Source organism: Pan troglodytes, chromosome 19 (assembly GCF_028858775.2).
Source record: "Pan troglodytes isolate AG18354 chromosome 19, NHGRI_mPanTro3-v2.0_pri, whole genome shotgun sequence".
Lineage (NCBI taxonomy): Eukaryota > Metazoa > Chordata > Mammalia > Primates > Hominidae > Pan > Pan troglodytes.
The window spans coordinates 23,109,820-23,132,063 of NC_072417.2; the positions used below are offsets into that span (position 1 = coordinate 23,109,820).

Consider the following 22,244-nt stretch of genomic DNA (forward strand, 5'->3'; position numbering starts at 1 on the left):
GAGCCACTGCGCCTGGCCAAAAAAATGGTTTATATTTAAAATTGCTTTCAGAAATGTAGTGAGACCGCTGAAAATACCTGGAAACTGCTGGGTGTGGTGGCTCATGCCTGTAATCCCAGCACTTTGGGAGGCCGAGGTTGGCAGATCATGAGGTCAGGAGTTCAAGACCACCCTGGCCAACAAGGTGAAACCCCATCTCTACTAAAATACAAAAAATTAGCCAGACGTGGTGGTGTGTGCCTGTCATCTCAGCTACCTGGGAGGTTGAGGCAGGAGAATTGCTTGAACCCGGGAGGCAGAGGTTGCAGTGAGCTGAGATCACGCCACTGCACTCCAGCCTGGGTTATAGAGCAAGACTCTGTCTCAAAAAAGAAAATACTTGGAAACCACAGATATAATCCCCATCCAACTCCTGCTCTAAGCCTGCAAAGGCACATGGCATCACAGGAGAAGAGCAGGTTACCTACCCCACCCAGTTGCTGAATGGCCCCCGTCAAAAACTGGAGATTCTTGCCAGCAGGCAGATCCAAGTAAAAGGACTTTCCGGAAAAGGGATGCTTCCCGGCACCTGGTGAGTTCTTCTGGCATTTTCCTAGACACCTGGAAACTCCTAGAAAACAATAAAGAGGAGCAAAGTAAGAAGCTTGAAAAGACAGTCCTGAAGCCAGGTGGCCCTCACTGACAGCTCAGTCTGTGTGCTGTAATAGCACAGACTAGACCCTGGGCACACACAGACAGCTGTGAAGCCAATGCCCTTACCCTCAGAAGCTCAGATGTGGTGAAATTGGAACCTTCCAAACAAGATAATAAGCAAACAAGGCTTGCTGACTTCTTCACTTCTTCCTTAGAATCTAAATCTAGGGAAGCCATTTAAGTAAAAAGAAATTAGACAGATCCCCAAACCAGACATTGGGGGGCTGCAGTGAATAGTAAGCTAGGGAAAAGAGGGCCGAGATTCACACGGGGGTGCCAGGCAGGAGGATGCTTTCTAGCTGTGCTGAGTGAGTCACTGCCTGCCCTGTTGCCAGTGCCCAGCCCCTAACCAGAGTCAGCAGGGTAACATCATGGCAGTGTTGCCGCCTAGCTTAGGGCGAATATGCATGTGTATTCGAGACAGATAAGAGGAAAAGGGGACAGTGAACTTGTTGGCTCCTGAATGGGCCTACTTCCCAACCTCTGCATTTGGTAACTTAGGTAATTATAACTCAAAAAGACAGCTCTTGAAAAACAACAAGAGTGTGTGTGTGTGTGTGTGTGTGTGTGTGTGTGTGTGTGTGTGTGTAGGGTAAGGGGACAGTGAACTTGTTGGCTCCTGAATGGGCCTACTTCCCAACCTCTGCATTTGGTAACTTAGGTAATTATAACTCAAAAAGACAGCTCTTGAAAAACAACAAGACAAAGAGTGTGTGTGTGTGTGTGTGTGTTGGAGAGCACAGAATGCTGCTGCAAATGGAGAGTGAATGAGCCCATATTCCAGGGGCTTTGCACCATAGTGGGGTCGTTTCCTTTTTTTTTTTTTTCCCTTTTGAAACGGAGTTTCGCTCTTGTTGCCCAGGCTGGAGTGCAATGGCACAATCTCGGCTTATCGCAACCTCCTTCTTCCAGGTTTAAGCGATTCACTTGCCTCAGCCTCCCCAGTAGCTGGGATTACAGGCATGCACCACCATGCCTGGCTAATTTTGTATTTTTAGTAGAGTCAGGGTTTCTCCATGTTGGTCAGGCTGGTCGCAAACTCCCGACCTCAGGTGATCTGCTCGCCTCGGCCTCCCAAAGTGCTGGGATTACAGGCGCGAGCCACCACGCCTGGCCTGGGTTGTTTCCTCTTCTATGCAACCTCCAATCCCTAAACTCAGCGGAGGGACACACGAGATAGGGCATAAGCTTTTGATCTTCCTTCGAGCAGCACATTACCAATCAGAGTGGCTAATGTCCCAAAGGGACATTTGTGTATAAGAAAACATGAGGCAACTGAAGAAAGCAAGTACTACCAAAGAAACTTTATCTGGTATAGATTGTCTATCTGTCATAATAATGAACCAGATAGGAAAAAGAAAAACCATTGAAGTATAATAAATATCCTCAAAAAGGCTAGGGAGGATACAGGAAAACATAAAGCAGGAACAGCAGTTAAAGAAAAGAATTAGGCCGGGCACAGTGGCTCATACCTGTAATCCCAGCACTCTGGGAAGCCGAGGTGGGCACATTACTTGAGGCCAGGAGTTCGAGACCAGCCTGGGCAACATGGCAAAACGCTGCCTCTACTAAAAATAGAAAAATTAGCTGGGCATGGTGGTGCACACCTGTAATCCCAGCTACTTGGGTGGCTGAGGCACAAGAATTGCATGATCCCGGGAGGCAGATGTTGCAGTGAGCTGAGATCACGCCACTGCACTCCAGTCTGGGTGACAGAGGGAGATTCTGTCTCAAAAAAGGTGGGGGGAAAGAATTAGTTGGAGATAATGGACATGAAAAACATAGTATTTTTAAAATCTTGGCCAGGTGCTGTGTTTCACACCTGTATCCCAGTACTTTGGGAGGCTGAGGCAGGTGGATCACTTGAGATAAGGACTTCGAGACCAGCCTGGCCAACATGGTGAAACCCCGTCTCCACTAAAAATACAAAAAATAACCGGGCGTGGTGGTTCACGCCTGTAATCCCAGCTACTCGGGAGGCTGAGGCAGGAGAATTGTTTGAACCCAGGAGGTGGAGGTTACAGTGAGTTAAGAGTTAAGATTACACTACTGCATTCAAGCCTGGGAAAGCAAGCGAGATTGACTTAAAAAAAAAAAAAAAGCCAGATAATAGCAAGTGTTGGTGAGGATATGAGAAACTGGAACCCTCATATACTTCTGGAGGGAATGTGGAATCGTGCAGTCACATTGGAAAACCATGTGTTAGTTTCTCAAAAGGTTAAACACAGAGTTACCGTATGACCCAGCAATTTTACTCCTAGGTATATCCTTGAGAAATGAAAACACAGCCACATGAAAACTTGTAAATGAATGCTTATAGCAATATTAATCATATAGCCAAAAAGTGGAGTCTTTCCCATCTTGCAAGATGATGGGTGAGAAAGCTGAGAAGCCAGATACTAAAGAGAAGAAACCTAAGGCCAAGAAAGCTGATGCTGGTGGCAAGGTGAAAAGGGGCAACCTCAAGGCTAAAACGTCCAAGACAGGGAAGCCCCATTGCAGCCGCAATCCTGTCCTTGTCAGAGGAATTGCAGATATTCCCGATCTGCTATGTATTCCAGAAAGACCATGTCCAGGAAGAAGTACTCAGCTGCTAAATCCAAGGTTGAAAAGAAAAAGAAGTTTCTTGCAACTGTTACAAAACCAGTTGGTGTTGACAAGAACAGTGGTACCCAGGTGGTTAAACTTCACAAAATGCCTAGATATTACCCTACTGAAGATGTGCCTCTAAAGCTGTTGAGCCATGGCAAAAGAAACCCTTCAGTCAGCATGTGAGAAAACTGCGATCCAGCATCACCTCCAGGACGATTCTGATCATCACCACTGGGCGCCACAGAGGCGAGGGTGGTTTTCCTGAAGCAGCTGGTCTTGGGACTGGACCTCTGGTCCTCAATCAAGTTCCTCTACGAAGAACACACCAGAAATTTGTCATTGCTACCTCAACCAAAATTGGTAGCAGCAATGTAAAAATTGCAAGACGTCTTACTGGTGCTTACTTTAAGAAGGTGTGGAAGCCTAAACACCAGGAAGGTGAGACCTTTGACACAGAAAAAGAGAAATAGATTACAGAGCAGCGCGAGACTTATCAGAAAGCTGTGGACTCACATGTTTTACAAAAAAATCAAAGCTTTCCTCAGCTCCAGGGCTACCTGTGATCTGTGTTTGCCCTAACGAATGGAATTTATCCTCACAAACTGTTGTTCTGAATTTCTTAAGAACCTAATAACTGATAACATTTTGTTTGTGTCTCTTAAAAAAAAAGTGGAAACTCATATGTCCATCTGATGAATGGATAAACAAAATGTGGTATATCCATATAATGGAACACTACTCAACAATGAAAAGGAATGATGTACTGACACATGGCACCACATGGATAAACTGCAAAAGCATTATGCTAAGTGAAAGAAATCAGTCACAAAAGACTACATATTTTATGACTCTATTTATATGAAATGTCCAGAAGAGGCAAATTTATAGAAACAGAAAGTACATTAGCAGATGACTAGGGCTGGGGAGTCAGGATAAATTTGGGAGTGGCTGCTAATGGGTATTCTTTTTTGGAGGGAGAAAAGTGCTCTAAATTGACTGTGGTGATGGTTGCCCAATTCTGTGAACATACTAAGTCACTGAATTGTACGCTTTATATGGATGAATTGTGTGGTGTGTGAACTATAACTCAAAAAAGCTGTTAAGAAAAAAAAAATAGGACAGGCGTGGTGGCTCATGCTTCTAATCCTAGCACTTTGGGAGGCCGAGGCGGATGGACAATGAGGTCAGGAGATCAAGACCATCCTGGCCAACATGGTGAAACCCTGTCTCTACTAAAAATACAAAAATTAGCTGGGCATGGTGGCACGTGCCTGTAATCCCAGCTACGTGGGAGGCTGAGGCAGGAGAAATGCTTAAGCCAGGGAGTTGGAGGTTTCAGTGAGCCAAGATCGCGCCACTGCACTCTAGTCTGGCAACAGAACAAGACTCCGTCTCAAAAAAAAAAAAAAAATTTATTTATTTTGAGACGGAATCTCACTCTGTCACCCAGGCTGGAGTGCAGTGGCGCGATCTTGGCTCACTACAACCTCTGTCTCCCGGGTTGAAGTGATTCTTCTGCCTGAGCCTCGAGTAGCTGGGATTACAGGCATGCGGCACCAAAGCCAGCTCTAAAAGAAAAACAATTTAAATTTCAGTATTTGCACAGTCTCAAAGTATCTTCCTGTAAGATAGTTATTAATTACAGAAGGTAAAACAGTAACTTCTCAGTGGAAAAACCTAGCAGACACCACTTTTAATCAAGGGATCAAAGTTAATGAGATTTATCTTATCTTCATCATGTGCCTCCTGATAACATACTGGAGAGGGGATAACATCACTTCTGTGCCAAAAATGCTTTAGCTGAATTCAATCATGTGGACGTACCAAACAAACCCAAATTTAGAGGTGACTTCAAAAGTACTGAGGTCATCAAAGACAAAGAAAGAATGAGGACCTCCTCTCAGGAGGAGACTAACGAGATATAATTAAAAGCAATGTGTAACCTTTTTTTTTTTTTTTTTTGAGATAGAGTCTTGCTCTGTCGTCCAGGCTGGAGTGCAGTGGTGCAATCTCGGCTCACTGCAACCTCTGCCTCCCAGGTTCAAGCGATTCTCCTGCCTCAGCCTCCCAAGTAGCTGGGACTACAGGCGCACACCACCATGCCCAGCTAATTTTTGTATTTTTAGTAGAGACGGCCATGTTGGCCAGGATGGTCTTGATCTCTTGAACTCATGATCCGCCCGCCTCGGCCTCCCAAAGTGCCGGGATTACAGGCATGAGCCATCGTGCCCAGCTGCAACATGTAATCTTAAACCAGGACAAGAACATTGGGGGATAATTGGTAAAATGTGAATGAGATCTATAGATTAGTTAATAATATCAATATTAATTTCCGGATTTTCTTTTCTTTCTTTTTTTTGAGACAGGATCTCACTCTGTCACTCAGGCTAGAGTGCAGCGGTGTGATCATGGCTCACTGCAGCCTTGACCTCCTGGGCTCAAGGGATCCTCCCCGAGCCTCCTGAGTAGCTGGGATCACATGCACCACCATGTCACGCACCACCATACCTGGCGAATTTTTTTGCTTTTCTGTAGAGACAAGATCTCACTATGTTGCCCATTCTGGACTTGAACTCCTGGGCTCAAGTGATCTTCTCACCTCAGCCTCCCAAAGTGCTGGGATTACAAGCATGAGCCAACACGCCTAGCCCCTTGGATTTTTTTTTTTTTTTTTTGAGACCAGGTCTTGCTTTGTACCCAGGCTAGAGTGCAGTGGCACGATCTCGGCTCAGTCCAACCTCTGCCTCCCGGATTCAAGTGATTCTCCTGCCTCAGCCTTCCAAGTAGCTGGGATTACAGGTGCCTGCCACTACATCCAGCTAATTTTTTTGTATTTTTAGTAGAGACAGGGTTTCACCATGTTGGCCAGGCTGGTCTCGAAATCCTAGCTTCAAATGATTCCCCTGCCTTGGCCTCCCAAAGTGCTGGGATTACAGGCGTGAGCCACCACGCCTGGCCTGGATTTTTAAAATTGTACTATTATTACATAGATGTTAATATTTGGGGAAGCTGGGTAAAGAGTAGGAACCTTTGACTATTTTTGAAATTTTTTTATAACTGTGAAATTATTTTAAAATTAAAAACGAAAAGATCTATCCACACCAATAGATGAGCTAAATAGAACAGTGTGAGCTGGTAAATTAGGTTGAGTAACTCTTTCAGAAGGTATCACAAAGAGATAAATAAATGGACATCAGAGAATTTAAGAAATGCAGAGGATAGGGATAGAAATGTGAACAACACCAGAAGAGTTGCAAAGGGGGAAAAACAATGGAGAGAAGAAAATATTTGAAGAAATAATGATCCAGGCTTCTGAATAAATGTGGAAGATGAATACAAGAACTTCTGTTCTCTCTCCAAATCTCACTAAAGTGACAGAAAAAGAATAAAAATAGATAAAGAAACTGGCAAGAAGACAACAGGCAAGAGATGCTACAAAATGTTGGACGCTGGAAATTAGATGGGTGAGTGAAAAACAGACAGGAGATAAGAGAAGGCTAAATCCTAAGCCAACAAGAAGCAAGCTGATTAGAGCTGAAAGGCCCAATCAGAGGGACCATACAGAGTGGAATGCTAGAATGAAACAGTAGGCTAAAATACCAATTATTTTAAAGACTTTAAAAGGAATAGACTCTCAGAACCCTCTCCCACCCCAGCAGAAGACTAGAGCCGTGGTTCTTAACTGGGGAGATTTTTCTCCTCAGGGGATACTTAGCAACCTCTGGAAATGTTTTTGGCTGGCACAACTGGGAAGTGGGTGTGCTCCTGGCATCTAGCGGGTGGAGGCCAGGGATGCCACTTAGTATCTTACAAAGCACAGGACAACCTCAGAAAACAAAGAATTACTTGGCTCAAAATGTCAATAGTCTTGGGGCTGAAAAAATCCCTGGACTAGAGGAACATTGGGCACAGGTGAAAGCAAAGATAAAGCCCCAGTGAAAACATAGGGGATCAAAAGAATATCTGTATACTGAACAGTAAGACCTACAGATCTGTTGCCCCAGTGAGCATCCAGAATGCTGACAAGCTTATACTTACCAGAGAGAGGTTTGGAGGACTCTTCTCTAGGGAACTGACTAGCTCAAGACAAAAACATACAAACTAGTGACAATTGAGGTCCCTCCCCCACAAAATTGCCAGGTCCCAGCTTACAATGAAGTCTATCAAGTTGACAACCCCTTCTCCTCACTCTTAAATATGAATAGGTAAACAAAGATCATCAGACATTTAAAGGAAGTTTCTAACAAGAAATTAGGCTAGACTGGGTGTGGTGGCTCACGTTTGTAATCCCAGCACTTTGGGAGGCCGAGGCGGGTGGATTACCTCAGATCGGGAGTTTAAGACCAGCCTGGCCAACATGGTGAAACCCCGTCTCTACCAAAAATACAAACAATTAGCCAGGTGTGGTGGCATGCACCTGTGGTCCTAGCTACTTGGGAAGCTGAGGCAAGAGAATTGCTTGAACCTGGGAGGGGGAGGTTGCAGTGAGCTGAGATCGCGCCATTGCACTCCAGCCTGGGAGACAGAGCAAGACTCTGCCTCAAAAAAAAAAAAAAAAAAAAAAAGAAAGAAAGAAATTAGGCTAACAAACAGAAAAAAGAAGAGGAAATAGACATAATGTAGGAAGCAGAAGAAAACTAAAAAGAAACAAAAACAGTACAATTAACAACCAGGGAGAGGAAAGGGAATACATTATATCCATTAAGCACAACAAGACACTGTAAGAAAAGAAACACACAGAAAAGAAAAAGCTCTTGGAAATTTATAAATGTTATAGAAATTAAAAATTCAACCAAAATTGGAGATTAAGTTGTGGAAATTTTCTAGAGAACAGAATGAAAGACAGATGCAAAATGGGAGAGAAAAACAAGAAAACCGGCCGGGTGTGGTGGCTCACACCTGTAATCCCAGCACTTTGGGAGGCTGAGATGGGTGGATCACCTGAGGTCAGGAGTTTGAGACCAGCCTGGCTAACATGGTGAAACCCCATTTCTACTAAAAATACAAAAATTAGCCAGGTGGCGGGTGCCTGTAATCCCAGCTACTTAGGAGGCTGAGACTGGAGAATCGCTTGAACTTGGGAGTCAGAGGTTGCAGTGAGCTGAGATTGCACCATTGCATTCCAGCCTGGGCAACAAGAGCAAAACTCCGTCTCAAAAACAAACAAACAAAAATCCGCAAGAAAATCAAAGGAAGAATCTATGAGATCTAATATCCAAACAATAAAAGTTCCAGAAACAGAAAAGAGAAAATAGAAGGGAGAAATATTATAGAAATAATGCTAAAAATTTCCCAGAACTAAAGAAAATGATGTTACAGATTAAAAGGTACCTGCTCCATAAATGAAAAAAGTCCCACATCAAGACACACTGTCATGGAATTTCAGAATACTGAAGAGAAAGACAGGATTTGACTTACATTGTAGCCAATACTGGAGACCAGCTAATGTAAAAGCCTTCCTATGGGAGCCTCTCTGAACCTATTCTGGTTTGGAGGCTGCCCATTAAAAAAAATAATAATAATAAGCTGGGCATGGTAGCTCACATCTGTAATCCCAGCACTTTGGGAGATCAAGGTGGGAGGATCACTTGAGCTCAGGACTTCAAGACCAGCCTGGGCAACAAAGTGAGACTCCACTTCTACAAAAAAATCAAAATTTAATAATTTTTGACAATAATAGCAATAGAAATAGCAAATATATATCGCTATGCACAATACATTCTCAACAGGTCTATAAAGAAGATAAAATTATTATACCTGTTTTACAGATAAGGAAACTGAGGCACAGAGAAATCTTGTATGTCCAAGATCATACTGTTAGTAAGGGGTAGAAATGGAATGAAGGATACCTCTTACTTGTTTAGTGAAAGTTAAAAACAAACACAAAAAACATACAGAGACTGTTACCACATTGGCATATAGATGGATAAATGTTGAGATAGTCTTGTCTAAATTTATACAGAATTTCAGGAAAGCCAAATATTGCTGTGGGGCTCCCCAAACTTATACTTCATTTTCAAAATTATTATTTATTTCAATAGCTTCTGGGGTACAGGTAGTTTTTGGTTACCTGGATGAGTTCTACAGTGAATTATGAGATTTTAGTGCACCTGTCACCCAAGCAATGTACACTGTACCCAATATGTAATCTTTTATCCCTCACCCCTCTCCTAACCTTCCCCCTCATCAAATCCCCAAAGTCCATTATATGACTTTGCATGTCTTTGCATCCTCACAGCTTAGCTCCCACTTACAAGTGAAAACTAAATGGTATTTGGTTTTCCATTCCTGAGTTACTTCACTTACAGTAATGGCCTCCAGCTCCATCCAAGTTGCTGCAGAAGACATTATTTTGTTCCTTTTTATGGCTGAGTAGTATTCCATGGTGTAAAAAATATAGAATTTAAAATACAGGAGATCCAACACAGGAAAGAGGCAAAAAGAATTCCACAGAATAATGAGGGGAGATCGGAGGATGAAATCAGTGCAATAGGCCTAGTACACAGCCAGGCCAGACTGGAGTACTAAAACGCTATGTCTCCAAGACAAATTGACAGATCCTCTGATGAGCTTGAAAGTATTGAGAGAAGGCCCATACTCTGGTGAAGAGTTTGGACCTGAATTAGTGATCCATACATAAAAAACAAAGAAAATCTCCTAGCTTATTATATAGCTCAGTGATGAATAATGTTTTGTTTGTTTGTTTTTTTGAGACGGAATCTTTCTCTGTCGCCCAAGCTGGAGTGCAGTGGCATGATCTCGGCTCACTACACCTCTGCCTCCCGGGTTCAAGTGATTCTCCTGCCTCAGTCTCCCAAGTAGCTGGGATTACAAGCGTGCACGACATCCTATTGATTTTTGTATTTTTAGTAGAGACAGGGTTTCACCATGTTGGCCAGGCTGGTCTCAAACTCCTAACCTCAGGTAATCCACCTGCCTCAGCCTCCCAAAGTGCTGGGATTACAGGTGTGAGCCACCGCGCCTGGCCGAATAATGTTTACATAATGAAAATAATGTCGGCGGGGCGCGACGGCTCACACCTGTAATCCCAGCACTTTGGGAGGCGGAGGCAGGTGGATCACGAGGTCAGGAGATCAAGACCATACAGGCTAACACAGTGAAACCCCATCTCTACTAAAAAAAAACAAAAAATTAGCCGGGCCTGGTCATGGGCGCCTGTAGTCCCAGCGACTCCAGAGGCTGAGGCAGAAGAATGGCATGAACCCGGGAGGCGGAGCTTGTAGTGAGCCCAGATCACGCCACTGCACTCCAGCCTGGGCGACAGAGCAAGACTCTGTCTCAAAAAAAAAAAAAAAAAGTCAATACAAATGACTAAATCAAAATTACTACATATATACTGGGGAGATAAAAGGAAAGGTGGGAAATGCATGTGCGTTTGTGTGTGGTGCAGAGAAGTGGTAGGACAGAAAAAATCTTTATTGTCCATAGAAGACAGTCAATAGATATAATTCAAAATTGACTGGGCATGGTGGCTCATGCCTGTAATTCCATCACTTTGGGAGGCCGAGGTGGGCAGATCACTTGAGCCCAAGAGTTCAAGACCAGCCTGGGCAACACAGTGAGACCCCATCTCTATTAAAAAAAAAGAAGACAGGCCGGGTGTGGTGGCTCACACCTGTAATCCCAGCACTTTGGGAGGCTGAGGAGGGCAGATCGTGAGGTCAGGCAATCGAGACCATCCTGGCTAACATGGTAAAACCCCATCTCTACTAAAAATACAAAAAATTGGGCTGGGCGTGGTGGCTCATGCCTGTAATCCCAGCACTTTGGGAGGCTGAGACGGGTGGATCACGAGGCCAGGAGATCAAGACCATCCTAGCTAACACAGTGAAACCCCATCTCTACTAAAAAGACAAAAAATTAGCCAGTCATCGTGGCATGTGCCTGTAGTCCCAGCTACTTGGGAGGCTGAGGCAGGAGAATCGCTTGAACCTAGGAGGCAGAGGTTGCAGTGAGCCGAGATTGTGCCACTGCACTCCAGCCTGATGACAGAGTGAGACTGTCTCAAAAAAAAAAAAAAAAAAAAAAAGAAGACATAATTCAAAATGGAAAACAATTAAAACAGTATGAGCATATTATTACAGAAATAAGGTGGTAACTTCTAGAAGAAATAGTTAAAAGCTGTAAATGGCTGTTTCTTAGGAAGTGGGAATCAGACAGCCTGAAAGGGGATTAACTCTCATGCCTCCTGTTTTTTGTGAGAAACTTTGGCTTTTTTTTTTTTCTTTTTTGAGATGGAGTTTCATTCTTGTTGCCCAGGCTGGAGTGCAATGGCGCAGTCTCGGCTCACTGCAACCTCCACCTCCTGGGTTCAAGCAATTCTCCTGATTCAGCCTCCCAAGTAGCTGGGATTATAGGAGCCTGCCACCACGCCAGCTAATTTTTTTTTTTTTTGAGACAGAGTCTTGCTCTGTCGCCCAGGCTGGAGTGCAGTGGTGCAATTTTGCTCACTGCAAGCTCCGCCTCCCGGGTTCACGCCATTCTCCTGCCTCAGCCTCCCGAGTAGCTGGGACTACAGGTGCCTGCCACCACGCCCGGCTAGTTTTTTGTATTTTTAGTAGAGATGGGGTTTCACCATGGTTTCAATCTCCTGACCTCGTGATCCCCCTGCCTTGGCCTCCCAAAGTGCTGGGATTACAGGTGTCAACTACCACACCCGGCTGTTTTTTGTATTTTTAGTAGAGACAGGGTTTCACCACGTTGGCCAGGCTGGTCTTGAACTCCTGATCTCAGGTGATCCGCCTGCCTTGGCCTCCCAAAGTGCTGGGATTACAAGTGTGAGCCACCACACATGGCCTGCCTTTTAAGCTATGTCAAGAATCAAACAGGAAGCCAGGTGTGGAGACATGCACCTGTAGACATAGCTACTTGGGAGACTGAGGCAGGAGATTGGGAGACTGAGGCAGGAGAATTGCTTGCACCCAGGGCTTTGAGGCTGCAGTGAGCTATGATTGTGCCACTGTACTCTAGCCTGGGTAACAGAGCAAGTTCTTGTCTCTAAAATAAAATAATAATTAAAAAAAATTTAAAGAATCAAACTGGAGGCCAGGTGTGGTGGCTCACGCCTATAATCCCAGTACTTTGGGAGGCTGAAGCAGGTGGATCATGAGGCCGGGAGTTCAAGACTAGCCCGACCAACATGGTGGAACGCTGTTTCTAGTGAAAATACAAAAATTAGCCGGGCATGGTGGCGTGCTCCTGTAATCCCAGCTACTCAGGAGACTGAGGCAAAAGAATTGCTTGAATTCTGGAGGCAGAGGTTGCAGTGAGCCGAGATGGTGCCACTGCACTCCAGCCTGGGTGACAAAGCGAGACTCTGTCTCAAAAAAAAAAAAAAAAAAAAAATCAAACTGGAATAAAAACGAAAATAAAAACCCTCTAAAATCCACACATTATCATCTTATAGTAAATTTTAAGAACAAATATAAAAATGTATAATCTAAAATATTGGGCTGGGTGCAGTGGCTCCCTCCTGTAATCCCAACACTTTGGGAAGCTGAGGAGGGTGATTGCTTGAGCCCAGGAGTTGAAGACCGGCCTGGGCAACATGGCAAAACCTCGTCTCTACAAAACAAACAACAAAAAAATTAGTTGGGCGTGGTGGTGAGTGCCTGCAGTCCCAGCTACCTGGGAGTCTGAGGTGGGAGGATCACTTGATTCCGGTGAGGCCGAACCTGCAGTGAGCCATGATTGCTCCACTGCACTCCAGCCTGGGTGCAACACCTCAAAATAAATAAAATAAAACATTTTTTTCTTTCATCAATATAATCCACAGGTTCACATAATCTAAAACATCTAATGAGAAAAGGAGGTCACTTACAAAGCAGCAAGAATAAAAAAGAAATGCTGAAGAAAACAAGGAGAAAATACTGTAATTTTTCAATGTGTTGAAGGAAAAAAAATTGACTTAAATTTTACTACAAGGCTGAAATAAATATATTCTTAGTTTATCACACAAAGCATCCTTTTGAAAACACTCTTGAAGTTCTCCAGAGAAACAGAAGGGGAAAAAAAAGCAACAAGAGATGGGAAGAATGAATAACTCAGTAAATGAAGTGGATTACTGTTTAAAAGGCAACAAGCCGATGGCATATCTGTTAACAATCCAGAAGTAAAACTAGACGGTATTTTTTTTTCTTTTTTTTTGAGACGGAGTCTCGCTCGGTCGCCCAGGTTGGAGTGCAGTGGTGCAATCTCGGCTCGCTGCAACCTCCGCCTCCTGGGTTCAAGCAATTTTCCTGCCTCAGCCTCCTGAGTAGCTGGGACTACAGGCACGCCTCACCACGCCCGCCTAATTTTTTGTATTTTTAGTAGAGATGGGGTTTCACTGTGTTAGCCAGGATGGTCTCAATCTCCTGACCTCGTGATCCGCCCGCCTTGGCCTCCCAAAGTGCTGGCATTACAGGCGTGAGCAGCCGCGCCCGGCCAACTAGATGGTATTAACTAAAGGGGCAGTACGGAGGGAAGTGCCATGTGCTAAAATACTTACCTAATTAGGTAGCAGTGTTTAACTTAAGGATTTTATTGTAAACAACTATGAATGTAATAACTTATATATTTAATAAGTCACTCTATCCTGACTCCACATCTGTCTGTTAATCTTGTTCATAATATGACTCTTACTTGACCTTTATCATGAATCCCAAAACGGTCTATGATGCTGCGTCCATACACACACACACACATAAAACCACTAAGTGGGCCGGGTGAAGTGGCTCACACCTGTAATCCCAGCATTTTGGGAGGCCTAGGCAGGAGGACTGCTTGAGGCCAGGAGTTTGAGACCAGCTTGGCCAACACAGCAAGACCCCATCCCAATAAATAAATAAAATGAATAAATAAGTACATAAAAACACTGAGTGATCGAAAACTCCAACAGGGCGAACATTTTTCGGTCTTCTCCAAGAGACCCTGGGGCAATTTTCACCTCACGTCCCTAGTTCTGTCCTGTTACCCACCTAGGTCCGGGGCCCGGAGCCTACTCTCAGCCATGGAACTCTCCAGCTCGAAGCAATCGTCTCCTGAGAAAGGACATAACAGCAACTCAACCATCTTCACCAACCCTTGGAACTTCCACGCCTCCCGCCCACTACTGTCTCCCAAAACGCGCACAGAAACGCGACTCCTGGGAACAGCAAGACTCAACTCCATTCCGACCTACATCCCGCGACTCCCGCCAGGCTCTTGCCCCTCATGCCCTCCGCCTCCTTTCAGACTCCGTTCAGTCAACGGCCGTGACCTCTTGGCCACCTCCTGTCCATCTCAATCTCCATACATCCCTCCAGGCTGTTGTCCCCTACGTTCCTCTGCCACCTTCATTCCTCGGTTCCCTCAACTCCTGTGGCTCCTTCCCGGCCCCTATACCCTCCTCAGCTTCGGCACCTACCCGCTGGTCAATTCCTAAGCCCCCTCCACGACCCCGCACCTCGCCTCAGCTATTAAAGACCCCTTCCGCCTTTCTTTCTCCCCTTCCCGGCATCCGTACCCTTTCCCGGTTCGCTCATCAAATGCCGGCTCCTTCTCGGCCTCCGTACTCCTTCCTCAGAGGCCTCCGTATTACATTCGCGAGCTCCATGAGCTCTTCCCGATTCCACAGTCCTGGTTATCTCAGGGCAGCTACAGCATCAATCTCTTGGCGTTTTCGGCCGCGGCTGCAGTTTAAATTTACTGCCGGCTCCACCCCTAAAAGAAGGCCGTAGCTGCGAGATCCGCCCTACGGTGTCCTTGGAAGGACAATATTAGTTTCGCGATTCCTCTTTCCGTTCCCCCACCGCCTACGTCTTCTCAAACCGTCTCTTCATTTCTTGGCTCTTCACTGGCTAGACGGCTTTGCCCCTTAATGGCCCTCAAGTTGAGGACTAGTGGTCGCTTTTTAGTGATTCTTCACACTGAGCTGCATTGAAATTCCTAGAAGTTTGAATACTAAATAACAAAATAAGCCTAACACTTGCAGAGCATTTGCAGTTTACATAAAGATTTCACTTACACATCATTTCATCTTCACATTTTTGTCCCCCTCCCGTTCTTCAATTATTACCTGCCCAACAAAACTTCTCAAAAGACGTATCTTTATCCCTCACTTCCCATCTTTTCTTCAACCCATCTAATTAGACTGCTAATTAGAGATCAAATTTGATCTAATAAGAGATCATTCAGTGGAGAGCTGGGGACCTCCCCACTAAAACTGTACTTATCCAGGTCAACTGTGATTTCCACAGTCTGAAATACTATCCTTATCATATCCAACTTATAGATGGACTATTCCTTCTTTGAAATACTTTCTTCTTTTTGCTTCCATGACTCAGCACTCTACCGTTTTTTTCCCTATCTCAATGGTTCCTCCTCAGTCCCCTTTGCTGGATCCAAAGCCACTGTTCACCTATATATTTTGGAGTATGCCAACGCTTTAGCCCTTATCCCTCTCCCTTATCTCCCTAGGAGATCTCATCCAGCTCCACAGCTTTACAATTCAGCTCTGCCACACCTTCAGATTTTCTGTAGCTCTGACCTGTCTGATCTCCTGACTCACATATTCAAGTGCCTACTGGCTATTTCAACTTGGATGTCTAATAGGCACCTCAGGCTGAACACATTCAAAACAGAACATTTGTTTCGCTGCCCCTGTCAAAAAACCACCTGTTCTCCCCCCAGGTCTTCCCCTCTCAGTAAAATGTTACTGTTTACTCAAATGTCACAATCATTCACCCAGTTGCTCAAACCAAAAACCTAGAAGTTGTCTTTCAGTACTTTCCCTTGTGCCCATCCCCACTCCAAGAAAAAATCCTACGAACTGCCTCCAAAGTACATCTGGAATGAGACCACCACCACCCTAGTTCAAGCTGCTATCATTTCTTGCCTAAAGTACTGCGGTCAATTCTTCACTTCTACTCCCGAGTAGCTTCCTATCTCTCCCCAATATAATCCATTCTCCATTCAGCAACCAGAGTGATAGTTTTTATATTTATTTATTTTTTTATTGAGAGGGAGTCTCGCTCTGTCGCCCAGGCTGGAGTGCAGTGGCGCAATCTTGGCTCACTGCAACCTTTGCCTCCCGGGTTCAGGCCATTCTCCTGCCTCAGCCTCCCGAGTAGCTGGGATTACAGGTGCCTGCCACCATGCCCGGCTAATTTTTGTATTTTAGTAGAGTCGGGGTTTCACCAGGTTGGCCAGGCTGGTCTCGAACTCCTGACCTCAGGTGATTCATCTGCCGCGGCCTCCCAAACTGCTGAGATTACAGGTGTGAGCCACCGCGCCTGGCCCAGGGTGATATTTTTAAAACACTGGTAGAGGTATATACAGTACATAAACTTGGTATCTCTTCCAGTGGGACTCCTCCCTGAGGAAGCTTATACATCTCAGCCCTGATGAACGAACGAAGCCTTGGCCATATGACTTGCTTTGGCTCATGAAAAAAGAAAAAAGTGACATCACTTCCAAGCAGAAACTTTAAGAGGCAAGATGGTTCAGCATGTTCTTTTTTCACATGTGTGACAGAATTTGTATAATAAAGTTATCTGCCTCAGCATTGTTTGCAATACCAAAAGATCAAAAGCAACGAAAATATTGATTAATAACGGGCAGTAGGTTAAATAAATTATGGTGTAGTCATACTGTGCAACACTATGCAACTCCAAAAAATGAAAATACTTTAAAATATAAATGTATTTAGGGAATCCTAGCCAGAGCAATCAGCAAGAAAAAGAAACAAAAGGCATCCAAATAGGTAAAGAGAAAATCAAATTATCTCTGCTTACTGATGATATGATTCTATAGCTAGAACACCATGAGGACTCCACCAAAAGGCTCCTAGACCCAATAAATTACTTTAATAAAATTTTAGGATTAAAAAAAAGTCAACACACAAAAATCAGTAGCATTTCTATACACCAATAACGTTCAAGCTGAGAGCCAAATCAAGAATGTGATCTCATGTACAACAGCCACACACACAGGTTGGGCGTGTTGGCTCACACCTGTAATCCCAGCACTTTGGGAGGCTGAGGAGGGTGGATCACTTGAGGCCAGGAGTTCAAGACCAGCCTGGCCAACATGGTGAAACCCCATCTCCACTAAAAATACAAAAATTAGCCTGGAGTGATGGTGTGCAACTGTAATCCCAGCTATTCAGGTGGCTGAGGCACAAGGATCACTTGAGCCCAGGAGGCGAAGATTGCAGTGAGCCAAGCTCACACCACTGCATTCCAGCCTGGGTGACGAGACTCTGTCAAAAAAAAAAAAAAAAAAAAAAGCGCCAGCCGGGCATGGTGGCTCACATCTGTAATCCCAGTACTTTGGGAGGCCGAGGCGGGCAGATCACGAGGTCAGGAGATCGAGACCATCCTGGCTAACATGGTGAAACCCCGTCTCTACTAAAAATACAAAAAATTAGCTGGGTGTGGTGGCGGGTGCCTGTAGTCCCAGTTACTTGGGAGGCTGAGGCAGGAGAATGGCATGAACCCGGGAGGCAGAGCTTGCAGTAAGACGAGATCACCCCACTGCACTCCAGCCTGGGCAACAGAACGAGACTCTGTCTCATTAAAAGAAAAAGAGCCACACACACAAAACAATCCCTAGGAATACATCTCACCAAGGAGGTGAAAGATCTCTACAAGAACTATAAAACACTGCTGCTGAAAGAAATAATAAAAGACACAAACGAATAGAAAAACATTCCATGATCATGGATTGGAAGAGTCAATATCATTAGAATGTCCATACTGCCCAAAGCAATCTACAGATTCAGTGCTATTCCTATCAAATTACCAATGTAATTTTTCACAGAATCAGAAAAAAAAACTATTCTAAAATGCATATAGAATGAAAAAAAGAGCCTGAATCGCCAAAGCAATCCTAAGCTAAAAGAACAAAGCCAGAGGCATTACATTACCTGACTTCAAACTAAACAAGGCTACAGTAACCAAAACAGCATGGTAGTGGCATAAAAATAGACACATAGACCAATGGAACAGAATAAAGAACCCAAAAATAAAGCTGTACACCTATGAGTAATGGGGAAAGGACTCCCTGTTCAATAAATGATGCTGGGAAAACTGGTTAACCATATGCAGAAGAATGAAACTGGACCCCTACCTCTTACCATATACAAAAATTAACTCAAGGTGGATGAAAGACTTAAATGTAAGACATCAAACTAAAAATTCTGGAACAAAACCTAGGAAATACTGTCTGGATATCAGCCTGAGTCCTCAAAAGCAATTACGACAAAAAAAAAAAAAAAAATTGACAACTGGCACCTAATTAAACTAAAGAGCTTCCAAAGCACAGCAAAAGAAACTATCAATGAAGTAAACAACCTACAGAACGGGAGAACATATTTGCAAACTATGCATCTGACAAAGGACTAATATCCAGAATCTATAAGGAACTTAAATAAATCAACGACAACAAAAAAACCTAATTAAAAAGTGGGCAAAGGCCAGATGCAGGGGCTCATGCCTGTAATCTCAACACTTTGGGAGGCCAAGGTAGGAGGCTTTACTTGAGCTCAGGAGTTCAAGGTCAGCCTGGGCAAAATAGGGAGGCCCATCTATATAAAAATTTTTTTAAATTAGCTAGGCGTGGTGGCATATGCCTGCAGCCCCAGCTACTTGGGAGGCTGAGGTAGGAGGATCACCTGGGCCAGAAGGTCAAGTCTGCAGTGAGCCAAGATCATGCCACTGCACTCCAGCCTGAACGACAGACCAAGACCTTGTCTCAAAAAAAAAAAAAAAAAAAAGGCAAAAACATGAGCAGACATTTCTTAAAAAAAGACATACAAGTGGCAACAAACATGAAAAAATGCTTAATATCATTGATCATCAGAGAAATGTAAATTAAAACCACAATGAGATACCATCTCATACCAGTCAGAATGGCTACTATTAAAAAGCCAAAAGATAATAAATGTTGGCCAGTCTATGGAGAAAAGGTAATGCTTATATACTGTTGGTGAGAATGTAAATTAGTTCAGCCCCTGTGGAAAGCAGTGTGATTTCTCAAAGAACTAAAAATAGAACTATTATGTGACCCAGCAATCCCATTACTTGGTATATACCCAAAGGAAAATAAACCATTCTACCAAAAGGACACCTGCACTATGTTTATTACCACACTATTCACAGTAGCAAAGACATAGAAACAACCTAGGTACCCCGTGAATGGTGGATTGGATAAAGTAAATATGGTACATATACACCATGGGATACTATACAGCCATAAAAAATAATGAAATTGCTGGGGGCAGTGGCTCACGCCTGTAATCCCAGTACTTTGGGAGGCCGAAGTGGGCGGATCACTTGAGGTTGGGAGTTCAAGACCAGCCTGACCAACATGGAGAAACCCCATCTCTACTAAAAATACAAAATTAGCCGGGTGTGGTGGCGCATGCCCGTAATCCCATCTACTCGGGAGGGTGAGGCAGGAGAATAGCTTGAACCTGGAAGTCGGAGGTTGCGGTGAGCTGAGATCTTGCCATTGCACTCCAGCCTGGGCAGCAAGAGCAAAACTCAATCTCAAAAAAAAAAAAAAAAATCATGTCTTTTGTAGCAATGTGAGTGTAGCTGGAGGCCATTCTCCTAAGCAAATTAGCACAGAAACAGAAAACCAAATATTGCATGTTCTCACTTTTAAGTGGGATCTAAACCCTGGATACACACGGACATAAAGATGAGAACAATAGACACTGGGGACTCCAAAAGGAGGGAAGGCTGGAGAGAGGAAGGTGGGTAATATGTTCACTATCTGGGTGATGGGATCACTAGAAGCCCAGGCCAGGTGTGGTGGCTGATGCCTGTAATCCCAACACTTGGGACACCAAGGCCCGAGGATCACTTGAGCCCAGGGGTTTGAGACCAGCCTGGGCAACATAGGGAGAACCTTTCTCTACAATAAATAAAATAAAAAATTAGCTGAGCATTAGGTATGCACCTGTGGTCCCAGCTATTGGAGAGGCTGAGGTGAGAGGGTCGCTTGAGCCCAGGAGGTCAAGGCTGCAGTGAGCTGTGATTGCCCCACTGCAGTCCAGTCTGGGCAACAGAGGGAGACTCTGCCCCCGCCCACCCTGCCCACCCCCCACCGACAAGCCCAAATTGCAGCATTGCACAATATACCCTTGTGACAAACTTGCACATGTACCCCCGAATCTAAAAGTTAAATTTAAGCCAGGAGTGGTAGCTTATGCCTGTAACCCCAGCACTTTGGGAGGCCGAGGCAGGCAGACTGCTTGAGACCAGGAGTTCGAGACCAGCCTGGGCAACACAGCAAGACTCTGTTGCTTAAAAAGAAAAAAAAAAAAAGAAAGAAAGAAAAAGAAAATAAGGAAGTAAGAAAGAGAAAATAAGAATAATTGAAAATGAATTAGCTAAGTGTTCAACTTGAGAAGTCAGAAAAATGAACAAAACAGTGAGCCCAAAGGCTGTAGACAGTCAGAAATAGCAAAGGATAGAAATTAATGAAATGGAAAAGAAAAAGTAGATTCTTAAAAATCAATGTGGAAAAGACAAATAACACAAAAGAAAAATACGGGCAATACAAACATGAGACATTTTAAGGGCTGATAAACATAAAGCATGCTACGACTCACTAATAATTAGGAAAATACCAATTTAACAATAATTAAATACCACTTCATAACTTTTGATCTGCAAAAATTAATGTGTATTAAAACCAAATTCTAGTAAAAATGCAAAGAAAAGGGTGGGGTATAAAACTGGGGAAAACCTTGGGAGAGCAATTTAGTACCCAATAAGGTACATGCCCTTCAGTCTAACACTCTTCTAGGTTTATCCTGGGCCGGTGGTCTCCAAAGAAAGGTGTGCCTTGGCCAGGCACGGTGGCTCATGCCTGTAATCTCAGCACTTTGGGAGGCCAAGGTGGGCGGATCACTTGGGGTCAGGAGTTCAAGACCAGCCTGGCCAACAGGATGAAACCCCATCTCTACTTAAAAAATATAAAAATTAGCCAGGCATGGTGGTGTGTGCCTGTAATCCCAGTTACTTGGGACACTGAGGCAGCAGAATTGTTTGAACCAAGGAGGCAGAAGTGGCAGTGAGCTGAGATGGCCCCACTGCACTCCAGCCTGGGTGACAGAGCAAGACTCTCGGCCCCCCACCCCTCCCCACCGGCCAAAAAAGAAAGGTGTGCCTCAGGTACAAGATGATTACAAAGGTCAGGCATGGGGACTCACACCTTTAATCTCAGCACTTTGGGAGGCTGAGGCAGGTGAATCGCTTCAGCCCAGGAGTTTGAGACCAGTCTGAGCAACATAGTGACACTTCATCTCTACTAAAAATTTAAAAAAAAATTAGCTGGGTGTGGTGGTGCATGCCTGTGGTCCTAGCTACTCAGGAGGCTGAGGTGGGAGGATCAGTTGAGCCCAGGAGGTGGAGGCTGCAATGAGGGATGATTATACCACTGCACTTCAGCCTGGATAAGAAAGTGAGACTCTGTCTCAAAAAAAAAAAAAAAAAAAAAAAAAAAAAAAAAAAAAAAAAAAGAGCTGGGTGCAGTGGCTTACGCCTGTAATCCCAGCACTTTGGGAGGTTGAGGTGGGCAGATCACCTGAGGTCAGCAGTTTGAGACCAGCCTGACCAACATGGCGAAACCCTGTCTCAACTGAAAATGCAAAAATTAGCCGGGCATGGTGGTGGGCGCCTGTCATCCCAACTACTCAGGAGGCTGAGGCAGGAGAATCGCTTGAATCCGGGAGGCGGAGGTTGCAGTGAGCCGAGATTGCACCACTGCACTCCAGCCTGGGTGACAGAGCAAGACTCCATCTAAAAAAAAAAAAAAAAATTGATCATAGAGGTGCTGAAAAAACACATTATAATTTAAGTGTATTATATTATCTAAAAGAAGAAAAACAAGTAAGCTTTATTAATATTTAGTAAGTGGATTGACACTGGGCGTCTGTTAGACATCTTGGGTTATGTAAGACAGGT

General features: G+C 44.3%; 1 protein-coding gene across 27 annotated transcripts in view; it reads right to left on the bottom strand.

Moving 5' to 3' along the window:
• DBF4B (DBF4 zinc finger B) overlaps positions 1-15,037 on the bottom strand; it is a 50,356-nt gene extending 35,319 nt beyond the window's left edge. For 4 of the 27 annotated variants that reach the window (XM_063798449.1, XM_063798448.1, XM_063798434.1 and 1 more), the window contains exons 1-5: positions 14,792-15,006; positions 14,265-14,327; positions 3,690-3,730; positions 3,403-3,596; positions 468-610 (exon numbers count right to left, since the gene is read on the bottom strand). In XM_063798449.1, the coding sequence (XP_063654519.1) occupies positions 468-610; positions 3,403-3,596; positions 3,690-3,730; positions 14,265-14,327; positions 14,792-14,810 (460 nt within the window). In that variant the 5' untranslated portion in view covers positions 14,811-15,006. Of the gene's footprint in view, positions 1-467; positions 611-3,402; positions 3,597-3,689; positions 3,731-14,264; positions 14,328-14,692 lie in introns of those variants that run through there. The other 23 variants (XM_063798442.1, XM_063798438.1, XM_016931636.4 and 20 more) reach the window with 16 other exon arrangements.
• Between the last annotated feature and the right edge of the window lie 7,207 nt (positions 15,038-22,244).